General features: G+C 47.9%; 1 protein-coding gene and 1 pseudogene across 4 annotated transcripts; one reads left to right on the forward strand and one right to left on the reverse strand.

Annotated features, from left to right (window-relative positions):
* Nucleotides 1-302: 302 nt before the first annotated feature.
* ELP6 (elongator acetyltransferase complex subunit 6) lies at nt 303-19,717 on the reverse strand. Of its 4 annotated transcripts, none has more exons than XM_012473851.3 (7): nt 19,555-19,717; nt 17,236-17,314; nt 16,220-16,290; nt 9,787-9,905; nt 7,186-7,387; nt 3,154-3,300; nt 303-862 (listed from the first exon to the last, which is right to left on the reverse strand). In XM_012473851.3, the coding sequence occupies exons 1-7, from the start codon at nt 19,606-19,608 to the stop codon at nt 734-736; spliced, it is 801 nt and encodes a 266-aa protein (XP_012329274.1). In that variant the 5' UTR covers nt 19,609-19,717; the 3' UTR covers nt 303-733. The 4 variants fall into 4 exon arrangements, with proteins under 4 accessions (XP_012329274.1, XP_064223099.1, XP_064223100.1 ...); XM_064367029.1 differs by lacking the exon at nt 16,220-16,290 and adding an exon at nt 17,604-17,756 and having other exon boundaries at nt 19,555-19,653; XM_064367030.1 differs by lacking the exon at nt 16,220-16,290.
* LOC135270823 (bolA-like protein 2) lies at nt 4,184-4,439 on the forward strand (annotated as a pseudogene).
* Nucleotides 19,718-21,938: the final 2,221 nt, after the last annotated feature.

The following is a 21,938-nucleotide window of genomic DNA, read 5'->3' on the forward strand; positions in this document are numbered from 1 at the left end:
CACCAAGGCCATACACACCTGCGCCTACACAGGGCCTCATGTGGCCAAGGCCCTGGTGCCAGGCCCTTGATGGCTAGGATTTGTTGGCATAAAGGCAAGGCACCACAGAAACTGGAGAAGCTGGTGTCTGAGTTCCATAACTATCAGTCAGCAATCACTGACTCTGAGGCGCAGTTACCTACAGCCTGCTGTGCAGCCTGTGCACTCCCAAACCTCTCTAGGTCTGTTTCCTCACTGGACTCAAAGGGAAAAGGAAAGTACCTTTCCAGGATGGAAGTTGAACAAGACAACCCACAGGAAGCCCCAGTGTGCAAACTTACTTTATTCCAGCCATGACTGTCCTAGTTGTCACCTTGCATACCTGCCATCCGGGACTATTTCCTGGCTGGCACATTTATACCCACTTTGGCTAAAGGCACATCAACCAAAAATAGGCAGCTGGGACTAAGGCATATTTAAACAAAGGCTCCAAAGGACCCCATTCGCTGGGGTCTAGCATCCAGCCTCTCTCTCAGCAGAAGTAGGATCGTGGTCCTTTGTTGTGTTTTCCGAACAGGGCCCAGAATAGCCAAGGTATGCCATCACTGCAGCATTCAACTCTCCCTGGTCACTGTGGAGTCACCAGTCCAGTCCGAAATCCTACTACAGAGGAGAAAGACCCATTCTTGCTAGGTTGTGCTATCTTCCACGTCCAAAAACAGTCCCGTGTAGCTTTAGCTGCTCCGAAATCAGATCACAGAACAGCAGGAGACATTCCTTTGGCAAAAAAGGACACGCTTCTGTCCTGTATCTTATACTGGTAAGTAAGGCTCTGATCCCGCTGAGATGTGGACTGCAATGGTCTCCTCCACAGGATCCTCAGCTACAGAGACAGAGAAGAATGAAAGAGGGACAGCCACCTTGGGAACCTGCTCTACTGGGAACCCCACCCTGCCTTCTCTGTGACCTTCAGCTGAGGCCTCTATGAGATCACAGTCAGACGTGCCATCCGGTAATGGGGCCAACTTGTAAAATAAAGCCTATCACCAGCTAACTACAAATAAAGGGTTCCCCTCCATTACAATAGTCATATTTGCACAATACAGAAAATGTGAAAGAGAAGAAAAAGGAGAAGGAAGGAAAAAGTCTTTCAGAGAAAGACCCTTATTTTTATGTTATTTTATTTTTTTTGAAGCAGAGTCTCACTCTGTTGCCCAGGCTGGAGTGCAGTGACACAATCTTGGCTCACTGCAACATCCACCTCCAGGGTTCAAGTGAAATCTCCTGCCTCAGCCTCCCAAGTAGCTGGATTACAGACATGTGCCACCAGGCCCCGCTAATTTTTGTATTTTTAGTAGAGGCGGGGTTTCACTATATTGCCCAGGCTGGTCTGGAACTCTGACCTCAGGTGATCTGCCCACCTCGGCCTCCCAAAGTGCTGGGATTACAGGCGTGAGCCACCATGCCTGGCCCCTGTGTGTGTGTGTCTCTCTCTCTCTTTTTTTTTTTTTTGAGACGGTTTCACTCTTGTTGCCCAGGCTGGCGTGCAATGGCACTATCTCGGCTCACTGCAACTTCTGCCTCCCAGGTTCAAGTGATTCTCCTGCTTTAGCCTCTTGAGTAGCTGGGATTACAGGCATGTGCCACCATGCCCAGCTAATTTTGTATTTTTAGTAGAGATGGGGTTTCTCCATGTTGGTCAGGCTGGTTTAGAACCCCTGACCTCGGGTGATCTGCCCACCTTGGGTGATCTGTCCACCTCGGCCTCCCAAAGTGCTGGGATTACAGGCGTGAACTACCACACCTGGCTGTTCTTTTTTCTCTTTTTTTTTGAGATGGCATTTTCCTCGTTGCCCAGGCTGGAGTGCAACATTGCTATCTCGGCTCACTGAAACCTCTGCCTCCCAGGTACAAGCAATTCTCCTGTTTCAGCCTCCCAAGTAGCTTGGATTACAGGTATGTGCCACCAAGTCCGGCTAATTTTTTTTTGTATTTTTAGTAGAGACGGGGTTTCACCATGTTAGTCAGGCTGGTGGTGAACTTCTGACCTCCAGTGATCCACTGCCTCTGCCACCCAAAGTGCTGGAATTACAGGCATGTGCCACTGCGCCCAGCCCTTAGTTCTTTTTTCTGAGCATGGTTTTGTACTTGTGGGCTAGACTGATTTTGAAAATCACATTAGAGGCCAGGCACGGTGGTTTACGCCTGTAATCCCAGCACTTTGGGAGGCCAAGGCAGGCAGATCACAAGGTCAGGAGTTCGAGACCAGCCTGACCAACATGGTGAAACCCTGTCTCTATTAAAAATACAAAAACATGAGCCAGGCATGGTGGCACACGCCTATAATCCCAACTACCCAGGAGGCTGAGGCAGAAAAATCACTTGAACCTGGGAGGCAGCAGCTGCAGTGAGCTGAGATCGCACTACTGTACTCCAGCCACCTGGGAGACAGAGCAAGACTCCATATCAAAAAAAGAAAAAAAATCACATTAGAATTTGTACATTCAATGCAGAGGCCCAGGAAGGCTAGATACCTGTTTTTATCTGTTTGTTTGAGATGAAGTCTCACTCTGTCACCAGAGCTGGAGTGCAATAGCGCAATCTCGGCTCACTGCAACCTCCACCTCCCAGGTTCAAGCGATTCTCGTACCTCAGCCTCCTAAGTAGCTGGGACTACTTTTGTATTTTTATTAGAGATGGGGTTTCACCATGTTGGCTAGGCTGGTCTCCAACTCCTGACCTCAAGTGATCCGCCTGCCTCAGCCTCCCAAAGTGCTGGGATTACAGGCATGAGCCACTGCGCCTGGACCCTGGTCATTATTTTAAAAGGAACAGTGTTGACCTGAATGGACAATGCCTGCTGCAGTACTGCAGAGAAATTCTGCTGTTATTTGATGGCATGCCCCTGCATTCCATTCTAGACAACTGTCTCCTCTTTAAGAGTACTCCACTTTGGTCACAAATGGGACTCCCATGGAAAATATGTGCTGGTCCATGAGGGTAAGCACCATCTTGAGCAGATCTCTGACCTGAAGTCTCACAATTTCCAATGTTTCCCTTCCACCTAAAGTTCAGTCCCAACCAGACAGTCCCTCGGGCCCTACTCTCCCTTATGCAGTCGGGAATCATAGGTACATGGGCAAGCAGCCCGTTGCCCAGTGGGTCCCTGCATACCTGCCCATGCACATCCCTGCAGAAGCCAGTGGCCAGGCCCTCAGCCCGGAGGATCAGGTGGCTCTGATGACTGAGGCCATTCAGCAGGATGTCATTCTCCTCATCCTCCACATCTCCACTGTCGTGCACAAGGACCACCACGTTTCCCTGCAGCAGATACAAGATGGAAACCTGGTCCTTACTGGAAGGGACACCCAGAGTCAGGAAGCACCAGCTTCTCATTGCCTCCACTCCCCTGCACATCCTCACGGGTCACCCTCCCTGCTGCTGCTACAGCCAGCCCCCACCTGGGCTCCCAGATCCTAATTCCAGTCAGCTACTGGACAATTTCACCATCAGAGCCAACCTATATTTTCAGCTCACTTCATCTAAACCAAGCTCACCCTGCAGTCTTCAAAATTAGCTCCTCTCCTGAATTCCTGAATGTTACTAAAGTGTCACCATCCTGCTAGGCACCTACTCATTCAGTCGACAGTTCCTGAATACTTAGTGTACAAGATCCCACAGTAGGAATAACAGGTGAGAGATATGGGCCCCGGAGACAGACAGATGCTGACAATACAGGATGATAAGGCCAAGGCAGAGGGAAGCATAAGGTGTACAGGGAGCACAAAGACAAGGCCAGGCACGGTGGCTCACAGCTGTCATCTCAACACTTTGGAAGGCCAAGGTGGGTGGATCACCTGAGGTCAGGAGTTGGAGACCAGCCTGGCCAACATGGTAAAACCCTGTCTCTATTAAAAATATTTTTAAAAATTAGCCAGGCATGGTGGCAGGCACCTGTAATCCCAGCTACTTGGGAGGCTGAGGCAGGAGAATCGCTTCAACCTGGGAGGCAGAGGTTGGGCCACTGCACTCTATCCTGGGCAAGAAGAGCAAAACTCTGTCTCAAAAAAAAAAAAAAAAAAAAAAGAATAGTAATAAAAAAGAAAAACAGTAAGTGGCTCCTGTAGGGGTGCAAAGCAGCGTGACTGGGATCTGAGCTGGGGCTCTGTCCCTGCTGGGTTGTGGCCCCAGCTGGACTGCTGTCATGAAACTCATCACCGCCGAATACCTCCAGGGAAAGCTGCAGCAGGACCTGGAGGTGGAGCATGTGGAGGTGGAGAACGTGACCCTCAACCGTTGTGCGTGCAGCTTTGAGTCCTGGTGGTGTTGGCCAAGTTCAAGGGGAAGCTGCTGCTTCAGAGACAATGGCAGGTAAATGTGTGCCTAGCCGGAGGCTCCCGCACATCCATGCCTTAGAGCAGAAAACCCTGACCCCAGAGCAGTAGGCCTTTGAGCGGTAGAAATGAGGGACTGGCACCTGCACAACCGTTAAATTATAAATCAGGATCAGAAAAAAAAAAGTAAAAAGAATGAAGCAGATCCATGTGTTATTTTGGGGCAATGGATCGTATATAGTGCATATTACTAAATGAAATATACTGTGTATTACTAAATGAAAACAAAATATACTGTGTATTACTAAATTAAAAAAAAAAGTAGCCAACAGTGTGGATAGCAGGTTACCAGCAATATGAAGAAAAATGCAGGGAGACAAATATGTGCATATACTTTGAGAGGCCAAGGCAGGATGATCACCTGAGCCCAGGAGTTCAAGATCAGCCTAGTCAACATAGTAAGACCAAGTCTCTACAAAAAGTTAAAAAAAAAAGAAAAGAAAAAAAAAGAAAAAACACAAATTACGTGCGTAATTGTACAGACTGGCTGGAAGGATACACGTTGGAGGGAGGGAGAGAGACAGCAGCACTTTCTCCTAAAGTATGCTTTATACTGTTCCTCTGTTCCTTCTTTTTCTTTTTTTAAGCGATGCCCAAGTTTTACTTTTTCTTTTTTTTTTTTTTTTGAGATGAAGTCTTGCTCTGTCACCCAGGCTGAAATGCCCTGGCGTGATCTCAGCTCACTGCAACCTCCATCTCCTGGGTTCCACCAATTCTCCTACCTCAGCCTCCCAAGTAGCTGGGATTACAGGCGCCTACCACCACACCCAGCTATTTTTTGTATTTTTAGTAGGGACAGGGTTTCACCATGTTGGCCAGGCTGGTCTCAAACTCCTGACCTTGTGATCCGCCCACCTCAGCGTCCCAAAGTGCTGGGATTACAGGCATGAGCCACCGCACCCAGCCAAGTTTTACTTTTTTAAACTAAAAAAAGTATTCTTACAAAAAGAGGGTAGTAGCTAGCAGGTCAAAGACCCAGCTGGGATGTGGAAGGTAGCTTTGGCTACTTACTCTCACCCCCCAATCCAGACTGTGCCTTCCACACTCCTGACAGTTCCTCCTCCTCCCATTCTTTCTGCATTACCCTGGCTCCTTGCTCTGTAACCATAGCCAGGACAGCTTCTTCCAGGCAGGACTTTGAACACAGGTGTTCAACACACACTGTTGGATACCCGCACGCCTGGCTAACTCAGTTAGCTTATCTCTCCCACTGCTCTGCATGCTCAGCCTGACCACACCATGCCAATATCCACACGTTCCTGCCAGTTGCACCACTGCACACTGACAAATGGCTACTGTGGGCAAGACACAATGCTGGCATGTTACAAGCTTCATCTCACTTCACTCTTACAGTCAGGTACCTGTGAGGTGGTCACCACAGTCATGAGATGAACCAAACTAACTCCAACTTAGATATGAACCTGACTGACTCCATCTTGGCTTCTCCCCCAACCATTTCTCCCTTGAATGTATACCTAGACCATACTGTGCTGGGTCATGTTGTGCTTAGAACTATAGAAACATATAACCGTTGTAACCATATCCTGCTTGACAAGCCCACTTGCTATTGTGAATACCCCCTTGATTGATTGTATGGAAAGTACCGAATGCCCCCCCTTGGTAACCAGCAATCATGGGAACTGCTTGTGTGTACCCTCCTTAGTTAATCAACAATCATGGGAGCCTCTTCTCCTAACTTGCTTATTCTGCTTCTGTAAAATTCCACTTTGCCCACCTCACCCTGAGCAACATGTAAAAGGAAATCAAACCCCTTTTTCAGGGCCGAGAGATTTTGAGCATGAGCTGACTCTTGGTCGCTGGCAATGAAGGACTCACAATCAAGATTTCAGAGTATGGCACTTTCCATACAACTTGCTCGGACATAACAGTCATTCCTATTTTACTGACTGGTCTATTACAATTGTTAAAACTCTAGCCGGGCACGGTGGCTCACGCCTGTAATCCCAGCACTTTGGGAGGCCGAGGCGGGTGGATCACAAGGTTAAGAGATCGAGACCATCCTGGTCAACATGGTGAAACCCCGTCTCTACTAAAAATACAAAAAAAATTAGCTGGGCATGGTGGCGCATGCCTGTAATCCCAGCTACTCAGGAGGCTGAGGCAGGAGAATTGCCTGAACCCAGGAGGCGGAGGTTGCGGTGAGCCGAGATCGCGCCATTGCACTCCAGCCTGGGTAACAAGAGCGAAACTCTGTCTCAAAAAAAAAAGAAAAAAAAAACAAAAAAACTCTATTATGGCTGTGAGTGCAGTAGTATTTACATCTAATTGATCACAACCAGTTACAGATTTCTTTGTTCCTTCTCTGCTCCCACTGCTTCACCTGACTAGCCAAAAGAAAACAAAAACTCCAAAACCTCTATTATGGGAAAATCTGCTTGTCCCTCCTAACTTGGTAATACAGGTAATATTGTATATCCTATGCTTGTATTGCCCTTTATAATTTTTAAAGTAGCTCATACTCATTAACTTAGCGGATGTATAAAATACACTCAGGGACAATAATAACTTGCCCCAGGACACACAGGCTATGTGTGGCAGACCTGGGACTGCAGTGGTGCCATACGTGATGAGCCCACTGAACGCAATGTTCATCATCACTTTACTTTGGGAGTGCTTTTCTTTTCAGCAACGGCAGGTAAGGGAAAGCAGGGTGGCTGGAGTACAAGCTTTCTGGGCCTCCAGAGTAAAGCCAAAATTCCAAGCAAATAAAAAGATCACACCAAGTGAGTCTGGACCTGTCTGAGCTCCTGGAGGTCACAGATGGGCACACAGAAGGCAGTTCCATTAGTACCTTTAGTTCCCAGCACACAGTGGCTCTGCAGTAGTGAATAAAGTCCAGCACAGCCACCGCCCCCAGGCCCAGGCTCAGGAGCACACTGAGGTCGTCCACCAGCAGCACCGGGTAGGTCCACCCAGCCTCTCCACTGTCTACTGGCTTCAGGGCCTCCCGTACAAACTCAAACAATGGTTTCAAGTTCCCAGCATTGGCCTCCCTGGAGAGACAGGACAAAAGTTACCAGACTTCACTCTCTCCACAGATGTTTATCAAGGACAAGTAGCACCACAGGAGAGGGCTGGGGGGATAAAGAACAGTATCACAATTCTTGGCAACAAAGAGTTCATGATCTGATGAAAGAAAAGACATGCACATGTACAGGAATAATTTTACTCCAATCAAATACTTCCTGAGGCCTACTAGGTATAAAGCACTGTGATAGAAACTGGGGGACACAAAAATAATCAGCTCCTAGGGCCCTTGAGAGACATCATACATAGCCAGGTACGGTGGCTCATGCCTGTAATCCGAGCGCTTTGGGAGGCTGAGGTGGGCGGATTGCTTGAGGTCAGGAGTTCAAGACCAGCCTGGCCCACATGGCAAAACCCTGTCTCTAAAAAAAATACAAAAATTAGCCTGGCGTGGTGGCATGCACCTGTAATCCCAGCTACCTGGGAGGCTAAGGCATGAGAATCGCTTGAACCTGGGAGGTGGAAGTTGCAGTGAGCCAAGACTGAGATCACACCACTGCACTCCAGCCTGGGCAACAGAATGAGACTGTCTCAAAAAAAAAAAAAAAGGAGACTCCATCCTATCCATTTGTATTTGACTTCTGAAGTAAAAAAAGAGAGACTCCATAAAGCCTCTCAACCTAAGAGCTTAAGGCACCTGGAAGATCAACATGGACTGCGCAGGCAGAAGCCTTCCCAGGAGGTTAAACAGGGCAGGCACAGTAGATCACACCTTGTAATCCCAGCACTTTGGGAGGCCAAGGTGGGAGGATCATTTGAGCCCAGGAGTTCAAGAACAGCCTAGGCAACAAAATGGGACCATGTCTCTACAAAAAAATTTTTTTAATTAGCCGGGTATGGTGGCATGACCCTGTAGTCCCAGCTACTCAGGAGGCTGAGATGAGAGGAGTGCTTGAGCCCAGGAGGTCGAGACTGCAGTGAGCTGTGTTTGCACCACTGCACTCTAGCCTGGACAACAGAGCAAGACCTTGTCTCAAAAAAATAATGAAAATAGGAAGTTAAATAGCAACTCAGGTGCCCTGATGGTGAGTGACAGTGGCCTAAAGGCTTTTGTATAGGTAACAGATTTGACTTGTTTCTGACACAGACAACTTGCCCATCTCTATCTTCTCCAGTGACTATCCCCAGTCATCATTTCTCAGCAATGAGTGAAGGAACAGAGCTCAGGGCCTACTGCCCTATGCTCCAGGGATGAGTCCCTTGCACTGGGTTAACTTCACTAACAACGAGGACATCTCCCCATCCCTTAGGAGGAGGGGTAACCAGCCCCTACCTTCAAATGGAAGCCCCAGGTCAGAGGTGCTAAGGGGTATGTGTGAGGTCACACACAGGGTCAGGAAACATGGTCTTACAGCACCACATAAGGACGTGTGTGTCTGAGAGATGAGGCAGTGGGGGGAAGTTCCAGAATCTTCACAGAGCTATGTTTGTGGCCAATGTTCAGAAAGGAGGAAAAGCAGCAAAACCAATCTTAGGCCTGTGTTTTGTTTTTTTTTTTAAGATGGGGTTTCACCATGATGGCCAGGCTGGTCTTGAACTCCTGACCTCAGGTGATCCACCCACCTCGGCCTCCCAATGTACTAGGATTACAGGCGTGAGCCACCGTGCCTGGCAAGCCTGTGTTGTTGAATATCAAACCAGGGGACAAATTTTTTCTTAGACGTCCAGAGAGTAAATATTTTAGCCTTGTAGGTCATATGGTCCCAACCACTCAACTCTATTTGTTTTTGTAGCGTAAAAACAGCCAGGGACAACATGCAAACAAATGAATGTGGCTGTATTCCAATAAAATTTTATTTACAAAAAATAAAAATAAAGAATTTTTAAAAAGACAAAACATTTTTTAAAAATACAATCAAAACAGGCCGGGCGCAGTGGCTCACGCCTGTAATCCTAGCACTTTGGGAGGCTGAGGTGGGTGGATCACCTGAGGTCAGGAGTTCAAGTCCACCCTGGCCATCATGGTGAAACCTATCTTTAAAAAAAAAAAAAATACAAACAAAACAAATTTATTTACAAAAACAGGCAGCTGACTCATAGCCCATAGTTTGTTGACTCCTGTATCAAGCTGAGCACAGAGCACAGGCGCATGCTAGGCTCTAAGCCGGGGCTGGAAAACACAGCGAAGCATATCGTTCTGCCATCCTTCCAGCAAATGATCCTCTCTAGAGCTTTTGGGACAATGTCCATTCTCAGCTCCATGATAAGAGCCAGCATTTGACGATGCTGCAACACCAGATGAAACGTCTGACTCCTGAAGCCAGTTCTATCCTCCTGCACAATAAGAAGGAATCACGCGGCAACCAAGAACCCTGCCTGGGCCCACCGGCCAAGTGTGTGCTTCTTGGGCTGCAGACTGACTGACCTGAGAAACTGCAGGGGGTGTGGCTTCTCTTGAGCCTGGAAGAAGACATCCACTGCAGACTTGAGTCCCTCGAGGAACACAAGCTGCCCACGCTCCCGTGCCATGGTCAGGTTGACACCCTAAACATGACAGAGAGAGTGAGTTACTGTGCCTTGTAGGGGGACCCATCAGACTAGATGCCAGCTTGCAAGAGGGCACAAGACATCTTCCAAACATGGCAGAAGTGTATCTGTCCACCCAATGTACAGGCTTGTCTTCATTCCCCTGGGAGCTCCCAACCCACAATCCTCCACCTGTTTTCAGATGCGCATTGCCATTTAATTGTCCCATTAAAAGAAAAATTAGCCGGGCACGGTGGCACATGCCTGGAGTCCCAACTACTTGGGAGGCTGAGGCAGGCGGATCGTTTGAGTCTAGAGTTTGAGACCAGCTTGGGCAACATGGAGAGATCTCGTCTCTACAAATAGATAAAAAAAATTAGCCAAGTGTAGTTTGCACCTGTAGTCTCAGCAACTCGGGAGGCTGAGGTGGGAGGACCACGTGGGCCCAGGAAGTCAAGGCTGCAGTGAGCCAATGATCATGCCGCTGCACTCCAGCCTGAAAGAGAGCTCGAACCCCTGTCTCAAAAAGACACAAAAAACAAAAACCTAGGCCTGGTACAGTGGCTCACGCCTATAATCCCAGCACTTTGGGAGACCAAGATGGGTAAATCACCTGACGTCAGGAGTTCGAGACCAGCCTGACCAACATGGAGAAACTCCGTCTCTACTAAAAATACAAAATTGGCCGGGCACGGTGGCTCATGCCTGTAATCCCAGCACTTTGGGAGGTCGAGGCGGGCGGATCATGAGGTCAAGAGATCGAGACCATGGTGAAACCCCATCTCTAGGAAAAAAAAAAAATACAAAATTAGCTGGGCATGGTGGCACATGCCTGTAATCCCAGCCACTCGGGAGGCAGAGGCTGCAGTGAGCCGAGATCATGCCATTGCACTCCATCCTGGACAACAAAAGTGAACTCTGTCTCAAAAAAAAAAGGCCGAGCATGGTGGCTCACCCCTGTAATCCTTTTGTAAAGACAGGGTCTCACTAAGTTGCCCAGGCTGGTCTTGAACTCCTGGGCCAAGGTGATCCTCCCACCTCAGCCTCCCAAAGTGTTGGGATTATATGCATGAGCCACTCACCCACCAGTTCAATACTGTTTTTATCTTTTTTTTGAAATGCAGTCTTACTGTCGCCCAGGCTGGAGTATAGTGGCATGAATTCAGCTCCCTGCAACCTCCGCCTCCTGGGTTCAAGCTATTTTTCTGCCTCAGCGTCCCAAGTAGTTGGGACTACAGGGCGCGCCACCATGCCCAGCTTATTTTTGTATTTTTAGTAGAGATGGGGTTTTCCCATACTGACCAGGCTGGGGGGTTTTAATTTATAATGGTGATACAAAGTTTCATCTTTAAATGTATGTATTTATAAAATTAAACATATTTAAAAACAAGTAATAATAAAACAACAAGATGATGGCTGGTCAAAGTCTGGAAAATGCCAGTGTAGAAATAAGGGCCCACACTTGTTTGTTTGTTTGTTTTTTTCCCACTCTTGTTGCCCAGGCTGGAGTGCAATGGAGCAATCTCAGCTCACTATAACCTCCACCTCCCAGGTTCAAGCAATTCTCCTGCCTCAGCCTCCTAAGTGGCTGGGATTACAGGCATGCACCACTACACCCAGCTAATATATTGCATTTTTAGTACGGATGGGGTTTCACCATGTTGGCCAGGCTGGTTTTGAACTCCTGACCTCAGGTGATCCACCCGCCACATCCTTCAAAAGTGCTGAGATTACAGGCGTGAGCCACCGCACCCGGCCAAGGGCCCACACTTCTTGCTCTGTTTATCCGTCAGTAGCATGGGACCTTAAGACTGTTCTGAGGTTTAAAAGAACACAACTCATGGACTGTAACTGTCAGGCTGCCTGGAATACAGTAAGAACTGAGTATGGCCGGGCGCGGTGGCTCACACCTATAATCCCAGCACTTTGGGAGGCCGAGGCGGGTGGATCACGAGGTCAAGAGATCAAGACCATCCTGGTCAACAAGGTGAAACCCCGCCTCTACTAAAAATACAAAAATTAGCTGGGCACGGTGGCACGCACCTGTAGTGCCAGCTACTCGGGAGGCTGAGGTAGGAGAATTGCTTGAACCCAGGAGGCGGAGGTTGCGGTGAGCCAAGATCGCGCCATTGCACTCCAGCCTGGGTAACAAGAGTGAAACTCCGTCTCAAAAAAAAAAAAGAACTGAGTATGAATAAGTCCTCCTTCACTTGGGCAGTGCTCTCATAATATTCCAGCAATATAAACTCTTTTAAAAAAAAAAAAAGGTCAGGCCGGGCACGGTAGCTCATGCCTGTAAATTCCAGCACTCTGGGAGGCTGAGGCGGTTGGATTAACTGAGGTCAGGAGTTCGAGGCCAGCCTGACCAACATGGTGAAACCCTGTCTCTACTAAAAATACAAAATTAGCCGGGCATGGTAGCGCATGCCTATAGTCCCAGCTACTCAGGAGGCTGAGGCAGGAGAATCACTTGAACCTGGGAGGAGGAGGTTGCAGTGAGCTGAGATCATGCCACTGCACTCCAGCCTGGGTGACAAGAACGAAACTCCGCCAAAAAAAAAAAAAAAAAGGAAGGCAGAAATTTAGTATGCTTATCCCTGCTCAGAACAGGACTACTTTTTTTTTTTTTTATTTTTTACTCGTCACTGATTTGAAGCTCAAGGGATTTTTTTTTTTTTTTTTTTTATACAGAGTCTCATTCTACTGCCCAGGCTGGAGTGCAGTGATGCAATCTCAACTCACTGAAACCTCTGCCTCCCAGGTTCAAATGATTCTTGTGCCTCAACCTCCCGAGTATCTGGGATTACAGGTGTGTGCCACCACACTTGGCTAATGTTTGTTATTTTCAGTAGAGACAGGGTTTCACCATATTGACCAGGATGATATGGAACTCCTGGACCCAAGCGATTCACCCGTCTTGGCCTCCCAAAATGCTGGGATTACAGGTGTGAGTCACTGCACCTGGCATCAAGGACTTCTTAAATACGGCTCTTCCTGAACTACCATCCAATTCAGCACCCCTTTAAGATGCCTGATTAAAATGCAGCTCCCTGGCCGGGCATGGTGGCTCATGTCTATAATCTCAGCTACTTGGGAGACTGAGGCAGACAAATCTCTTGAACCTGGGAGGAGGAGGTGGCAGTAAGCCAAGATTGCACCATTGTACTCTAGCCTGGGCAACAAGAGTGAAACTCCATCTCAAAAAAAAAAAAAAGCAGATCCCTGAGTCTAACTTCAGACCTCCAGAATGAGGGCAGAGCTCAGGATCTACATCTCAACAAACACCCAGGGATGGTGATGCATCTAAATGTGTAACCCACTGCTCCATCTGTGCAAAAATAGGTCACATGGGGCTGGGTGTGGTGGCTCATACTTGTAATCCCAGCACTTTGAAAGGCTGGGGCAGGAGGACTCCTTGAGCTTAGGAGTTTAAGATCATCCTGGGAAACATAGGCAGACCCATTCTCTATAAAAAAGGGAAGGGAGAGAGGGAGAGAGGGAGGGATGGAGCACATGTAACTCTTTACACTTTCCATGCCCCTACATCAGGTCTCAATTGCTCATTCACACACAAATCACCCAGGGTCCTCCACTGTCCAGGACCATTTGTTCCAATAGCTGCAGCTGACAGAGAAAAAGCCTCCTGATCATCACCTTTGCTCTTGCTCACTACCAGTCTATTTATGTAAGTGCAACAATATGGCATGAGTGTAGAAGCTCACGTTTCAGTACTTCACATGCCAAGTACTGTGCATACCATTCCTGCTGCACTGATCATTCAAAGGTAAAAGAAAAAATGGTCAGTTTACACATGCAAACACACATCCATCTCATCTGAAACACAGATCCAGTGGCCATAATGTCATGCTATCATGCTACAGAGACCTGCAATGCAATATGTTTTGTTTCCTTTTTTTTTTTGAGACAGAGTTTCGCTCTTGTTGCCCAGGCTGGAGTGCAATGGCACAATCTCAGCTCACTGCAACCTCCACCTCCCAGGTTCAAGCGATTCTTCTGCCTAAGTAATACTATTTATTACTTTAGTAAATAAGTATACTATTTACTAAAAAAACAAATAAATTTCGTATTTTTAGTAAAGATGGGGTTTCTCCATGTTGGTCAGGCTGGTCTCGAACTCCTAACCTCAGGTGATCCGCCTGCCTCGGCCTCCCAAAGTGCTGGGATTACAGGTGTGAGCCACTGCACCTGGCCAATGCAACATGTTTTCTTTACATCCTGATTGTTCTCCCTGGGCTCCTGGCCTGATGTCTAACACAGGAAGTTCTCCCTTCTCTGCAAAGGATGCGAAAGAAGGAATCTACTATCCTCTCACCCCCTCATTTGCTTCTGCCCAACAGAGAAGAGGCAGTGACTTGGTCTGCCATTAGCCAGGGGGGTGGTGTGTGCCTGTAGAGCGAGACATCCAGTAAGACTGGATGTTATTGATTGATTGATTGAGATGGAGCCTTGCTCTTTCCCCCAGGCTGGAGTGCAGTGGCGCGATCTTGGCTCACTGCAACTTCCGCCTCCCAGGTTCAAGTGATTCTCATGCCTCAGCCTCTGGAGTAGCTGGGATTACAGGCATGAGCCACCATGCCTGGATCCTCTAAGAAATAAATGAGTAGAATGCATGCCCCATGAGTGACAAGATTCCAAAGTGTTAGGATAAAAGGCATGAGCCTCCACCACTGGCAGCTGAGAATTTTTATGATTAGGTCTTGGGTTTTGTCAAATGCTTTTTTTGCATCAAGTGATATGATCATATGAATTTGTTTCTTTAGCCTAGGGTGGATTACAATAGTTGATTTTTTTTTTTTTTTTGAGATGGAGTCTCGCTCTGTTGCCAGGCTGGAGTGCAGTGGAGTGATCTCGCCTCACTGCAACCTCCATCTCCCGGGTTCAAGCAATTCTCCTGCCTCAGCCTCCTGAGTAGCTGGGATTACAGGGGTGCGCCACCACGCCTGGCTAATTTTTGCATTTTTGGTAGAGACAGGGTTTCATCATGTTGGCCAGGATAGTCTTGATTTCTTGACCTCATGATCTGCCCGCCTCAGGCTCCCAAAGTGCTGGGATTACAGGCGTAAGCCACCATGCCCAGCCAATAGTTGATTTTCAAATGTTGAATCAGCTTTGCAAAACTGTAATAAACCCAAGTGTGGTGTATCGTTCTGCTTATACATTTCTGGATCTGATTTGCTTATGTTTTTTGGCGGGGGCTGTATCTCTTGGAAAGATTATTTTTTCCCTTTTTTTTTGAGATGGTGTCTCGCTCTAGGAGCACACACCACCCATTCGGCTAATTTTTGTATTTTTAGTAGAGACAAGGTTTTGCCATGTTGACCAGGCTGGTCTTGAACTCCTGACCTCAGGTAATCTGCCTGCCTTGGCCTCCCAAAGTGCTGGGATTATAGGTGTGAGTCACCACACCAGGCCCAAGACTGGCATTTTAAAGACCACTGCTAAAGAGTAGCCCGGTTCTCTCCCTCTCTAAGGCTGGCCTGTCCGGAAAAAAAAAAAACAAAAACAGGCCGGGCGTGGTGGCTCAAGCCTGTAATCCCAGCACTTTGGGAGGCCGAGGCGGGTGGATCACGAGGTCAAGAGATCGAGACCATCCTGGTCAACATGGTGAAACCCTGTCTCTACTAACACAAAAAATTAGCTGGGCATGGTGGCGCGTGCCTGTAATCCCAGCTACTCAGGAGGCTGAGGCAGGAGAATTGCCTGAACCCAGGAGGCGGAGGTTGCGGTGAGCCAAGATCGCGCCATTGCACTCCAGCCTGGGTAACGAGCAAAACTTCATCTCAAAAAAAACAAAAACAAAAACAAACAAAAACAAAAAACGGCCCAGGTTAGGTCAGGAAGTTCATCAGCCTCTTGGCCATCTGATTCTTGCCTGCCTGTGTCTGATGTGGTGAGGGGCAGGAAACGAGTGTCTCTCCCCACATTGGGGTGTGCTTGAAGCCCTAGACTTAGGGAAAGACAGTGGGGGGCATCCAATTTCGCAGCAGAGCAACATGTGAGCTCCAACCAAGGAGGATGAAAATCAAAACTTTCATGGAGAAGGAGAAAATCTTAACTGGTCTAGAATAAGTAGAGAAGGGTTTGATTTATTAACATCTACAAAGAGCAGGTCTGGTTCTACAAAGTCTCAATTAATGAAATATGTTCAGATGCTACCTTCGCCCTTCAGATAAGGAGCTCAGGATCCCAAGATTCATTTAGTCCCTCCTTCACTAAGTTCTGTACAAAGCAAACAGGAAAGTCAAGCTTTTGACCATGCATGACACACACACCCACTCCGGGATCTCACCATGGAGCACCAAAATATTTACCAGCTTCTGTCCCACGATATTGTAGTGGCTGAAGGACTGGATGAGTGCCACAAAGCAGACTTTACAATTAGCTAGAAAACAAAATAATTGATTTTAAATAAATCCTCTGCTTACAACCAGTCTCACTAACTTCGTACCTCTGGAAACAAAAGCACTGAGGCAAATCTAGAGACCCAGAGGCTTTGCAACCCAACATATAGAATTTGATTCTGAAAAAAGATGTACTTTTTTCTTACTTAACAGTTATGTCTTATTCTGCTGATTCTAAGATATATTTCTGTTAGATGTCAGATGTAGTACTAGGTACTTATTTATTTATTTATTTTGAGATGGTCCTGCTCTGTTGTCCAGGCTAGAGTGGCACAAACATGGCTCACGACGGCCTCAACCTCTCCGGCCTCAAGGGATCTGTCCACCTCAGCCTCCGGAGTGGCTGGAACTGTAGGCATGCCCAGCTAATTTTTGTATTTTTTGTAAAGACAGGGTCACCCTATGTTGCCTAGGCTGGTCTCAAACTTCTGACCACAGATAATCCTCCCACCTGGGCCTCCCGAAGTGCTGGGATTATAGATGTGAGCCACTGGGCCCAGCCATGCAGCAGACATGTTCTTCAGGAAGCATCTACTGCCGGGACAAAGCGTCAATAGGGTCAAGCACCCAGAGACCTCGAGATACACAAAGACCAAGGAGCAACAAAATCAGGAGGCCACACAGGACCTCAGTGAGACGATGTCCACACAGTGGGTGGAGAAGGGGAAGGTAGGACACAGAAACAGGGAGCACATGCCACTCTTTGTCAGGGCTGAGGAGGGAACTAGATGGCCCAGTAATAATAAATAAAATAGCCCCCCTAGGTATCCCAACACCAAGGCCTGGCTTGTAAATGCTCTTATTTAATGCAGAAATAAGAGGTTACTCCTACGTTAAAATGTGAAAGGTTCCTTAGACAGTTTTGGTTTTTATTATTTCTGTACTCCCTTTGGGTTTCTTTTCTACGGCATCAACAAGTCGCATACCTTTGAGGTAGAAGGAGAGAAAGTGGTGTACAAGGAAACTGCCATCTGTCTTGGCATCACAGAGGAGAGTCAGTTTCCCCTAAAAGTTACGAGGAACACAAAAAGGTTAGACTCCCTGGAAAGAGGTCAGTCTAGTGTAGAAATCTAGTCAATTATGTCCACACCTAAATTTCTACATCTGAAGAGTTTATTTTTTTAATGATATATATGCTAAGGTTACCCTGAAAAGATGAAAATAAGTCAAAATTATGGAAAATCCATGATTAAAGTTATCACCTATTGTTACTCATGATAGGCAAGCATATCTCAGCCTCCACCTCCTCAAAGCAAAACAGAGAATAAAATTATTTCTCTTCCTCACTCCTCACCTTAGTAACTCAGGAACCAGTCAGGTAGAATTGGATCCTGAACAAAGGATGCTTTTACCATCAGACTCCAGTGAAAATCAGACTGCTAGGATTGGAAGAGGCCTTCAAAAGACCTCCCACCCAAATACTTTATATTCTGATGCCAATTCTGTTCTGCAGGGTGAGGGAGAGGAGAGGAAGAAGCAGTTATTGATAGAGATGTCTGATAACGAAGTTCACCCAATGGCCCTGCTTCAGACAGAGGTCTGATCATGGAGAGTCCTAGAAAGACCTCTGAGAGTGGTCTCTGCAAAGCATGGGTGTCCTGCTCCAGTCACCTCTGTCAGTGACAGGGAAGGTCAGGATCAAGTGATATCATGTATGCCAGCTCTTTGCCATGTGACCTTCTGCAAATGCCTGACTTCTCTGGGCTTCAGGTTTTTTCACTTATAAAATATGAAAGATCACACTGTCAGACCTTCAGGGTTATCCCGGGTGCTGTCATTTCCTGGTGCTCACTTGCATAGTCCATTCTCTTATCTGGCCCTAGGCTGACTTTGGAAGTGCCAGTAGTAACTGGCAAGGTAATCAGAGTCATCTGGACAAGAACTGCCTGGCAATTAAATTCCACAAGGATCCACTGAAAGCTACAATTTGGCACTAGGGGGTCATAAAAAGGCTTTAGAGACATAGTATCCTGGTTGCCTGGAGGAGCTTACCATTTCATTAGGAAGACAAAGATTATGAAAAAACCAGGCTGGACTCATGCCTGTAATCCCATCACTTAGGCAGAGGCGGGTGGATCACCTGAGGTCAGGAGTTTGAGACCAGCCTGGCAAACATGGTGAAACCCTGTCTCTAACAAAAATACAAAAAAAAAATTAGCCGGGTGTGGTAGTGCAAGCCTGTAATCCCAGCTACTGGAGAGGCTGAATAAGGAGAATCACTTGAATCAGGGAGGTGAGGTTGCAGGGAGGTTGCAGTGCACTCCAGCCCGGGCGACGAAGCGAGACTCCGTCAGAAAAAAAAAAAGCTCCTGAAAGAGGTTACTCCTATGTTAAAATGTGAAAGGTTTCGAGGTGCCCCTGAGTGTCAGCAGGAGGGTGGAGAAAACAGGCCAGCCCGCGGTGCCAAAGACAGACTGCTGCAAGCCAATGCTGGCTGCATGCAGCTTCTAACAGTTCTATTAGAGACCACGAGGAGGAAGAGTAAGAAAAGCAGCGTTCAAAACGACACGCCGAGTGCTCCCGGGCAAGGGGGCAGTTAGGAAGCTCGCCCATGAAGGCAGCGATTCGAACTCCCCTCTCCTTTCGGGCCTATTCCGCAGGCTCCTCTGAGCGCCTGGGGCCCCAATGAACACGCACATGGTGCCCCAGTTTACGTCTGTGAATATAAACCAACCTCATTGTATGCTGTGCTTCCCAGGGACTTTTGTTTTTTTATTGAGACGGAGTCCTGCTCTGTCGCCCAGGCTGGAGTTCAGGGGCGCGATCAAGGCTCACTGCAACCTCCGCTTCCCGGGTTCCAGCAGTTCTCCTGCCTCAGCCTCCCTAGTAGCTGGGATTACAGGCACTCGCCACCACGCCCGGCTCATTTTTGTATTTTTAGTAGAGACCTGGGTTTCACCATGTTGGCCAGACTGGTCTCAAACTCCTGACCTCAGGTGATCCACCTGCCATGGCCTCCCAAAGTGCTGGGATTACAGGCGTAAGTCACCGCGCCCGGCCACTTCCCAAGGACTTTTAAGGGCACGCACGGCCTTTGAGAATATGCGAGATGGCCCAGAAGGCCCAACTTCGGCGGGCCCAAGTCTCCAGTTCAATCCCCGGGTCGACCCTCTGCGGACTACAACTCCCAGGCGCCCCGTGCCCGGTCATGGCGCCATTCCCCGGGGTCGTGCGCGCGGCCTCCAGGCTGCAGTCTTCCGCCGCCTGCCAGTCCCCGCCCCCTTCCGAGCCACGGGACCTCTTACCTGCTCCGCCCTCTCCGGGGTGGTGTTGAGCAGGTTATTAAGTTCCAGGAACATTCCGAGCTCCTGGGACTAGCGCTCTGGGTGCTGCAGAGACGACAGAGGCTGGAGAGCAACAGGAACCAGCTACCACGGCTCGGGCGGAGGAGTGCGCATGCGCAACGCCCCTTTTGGGAGCCAGCCACAGCCAATCAGACGGGCGCCTCGACGGGGCCGCGGCGCACGCGCGTCGACGTGCATCGAGTCCTAGGGGCATCTCTGTGCGACTGACAGCGGCCTCTGGCGGCTCGTTCCGCGCAGATTTGCGTGGCGCCGGAGCCCTCCCAGTGGTCCCCAAGGCTCCACGCGACCGAGTCTTCTCCATCCCTTGACCTTGGTCTCTGCCCAGCCCCGGGCCTCCTTTCCTTCATACGTGGCTGTCAGGCGCCTTCTGTGTATCCCACACTCCTAGGAGCTTGGGCTACATCGGTGAACGAAAACAAACGACACGGAATTATATCTTTTTTTTTTTTTTTTAAGACGGGGTTTCACCATGTTGGTCAGGCTGGTCTTGAACTCCCGACCTCAGGTGATCCGCCCGCCTTGGCCTCCAAAGTGCTTGGATTACAGGCGTGAGCCACCACGCCCGGCCAACACGGAATTATATCTAGAAAAGTTTTGTGGAAAAAATAAAAAATAAATAAAAAAAAACAAAGAAAAGTTTTGTGGAGAAAAGCAAAAGTGGGATTAGGGAGTAACAGTGGGGGTAGGGGTAGGCTTCAGGATTAAAGAGGTTGTCGGGGTGGGCCTCACTAAAGGCGTGGTTGCAACACGCCCTGTATGCCTGTCCTCAGAGCCTTTGCACTAACTCTTCTTCCCTCTTCCTGGAATGCCTTTTTCCCAGATAATCAGCCAATTTAAAAATTCCCCGCTTCCTTCAGGTCTTTGCTCAGATGTCACTTTATCCGTGGGGCCTTCCTTGAGCACGTTACTTAAATCGCAAATTGTCCCTTTCCCAGCACTTTTTCCTTGCTTTTATTTTTTCCATTACATTTTTTTTTTTTTTTTTTTTAAATAGAGACGGGGTTTCACCATGTTGGCCGGGATGGTCTCGATCTCTTGACCTCGTGATCCACCCGCCTCGGCCTCCCAAAGTGCTGGGATTACAGGCGTGAGACACCGCGCCCAGCCATAACATTTTTATTATACAGTATATAGTTTTGTTCTAGCCCAATCAGATCAGTGGTGAAACCTGTAATTCCACCAAAGTCAAGTTTGTTGACAGTCACTAAAATAAAAGAATTGTTATATGATTTGGGAAAGAATCGAATTCAGGTGAAATTTAAGTGAAGCGGTGTTTGATATGCTCAAAGCACAGCACAGCTGTGTGTAGAGGAGTCATAATGTGGTGTGGACTGCAAAGTGGACCCAGGGTCGCTTCTGTGGAAACTACAAGGTTAAGATAGATGTGGAATTGAATCACTTAGCTGAAGCTCTGCACCTGGGATGGAAATCGAGGCTGCTTCTCTGTGTAAAAGGGATGTAGATCCTTCAGCCAAGAATGAGATGTTTCATGCTTATTAAAATGTGAGAAAGAGAAAAAAAAATGGCCTGACACAGCTAGGTCTTGGTGTTCTGTTGAGCATAAACAATTTCACAAAACATCAACATCAGACTGATTGTGATGGATCAAGACAAAACTAGATCACTCCATCATCATGTTGAACACAAAACATGTAAATTGTCCAAGCCACAACAAAACATCTCATTCCCCAGCAAATAAGAATACTGCTTCTTTACCAACGTCTTTAATACTGGCTTTGCAAAGTTGATGGCAATGCCTGTAATCCCAGCTACTCAGGAGGCTGAGGCAGGAGAATTGCTTGAACCAGGGAGTCGGAGATTGCTGTGAGCCAAAGGTGCACTATTACATTCTAGCATGGGTAACAGAGCAAGACTCCATATCAAAAACAAAACAAAACAAGAAACAGGATCTCACTCACTGTGTCATCCAGGCTGGGTATAATGGTGTAATCATAGCTCACTACAGCCTTGAACTATAAGGGATTTATCCTGCCTCAGCCTCTCAAGTAGCTAGGACTACAGACATTCACACTAGCTTTTTTTTTTTTTTTAAGACAGGGTTTCACCATGTTGGTTGGGCTGGTCTTGAACTCTTGACCTCAGGTGATCGCCCGCCTTGGCCTCCAAAGTGCTTGGATTACAGGTGTGAGCCACCACGCCCAGCCCTTTTTTTAAAAAATTTTTTAATTTAATTTAATTTTTTTTTTTTTGAGACAGAGTCTCACTCTGTCGCCCAGGCTGGAGTGCAGTGGCGTGATCTTGGCTCACTGCAACCTCCTACTCCCAGGTTCAAGTGATTCTCCTGCCTCAGCCTCCAGAGTAGC

The sequence above is a fragment of the Aotus nancymaae genome, unplaced genomic scaffold, assembly GCF_030222135.1.
Source record: "Aotus nancymaae isolate 86718 unplaced genomic scaffold, 86718_ANA_hifiasm-v0.15.2.pri h1tg000067l, whole genome shotgun sequence".
In the NCBI taxonomy this organism is placed as follows: domain Eukaryota; kingdom Metazoa; phylum Chordata; class Mammalia; order Primates; family Aotidae; genus Aotus; species Aotus nancymaae.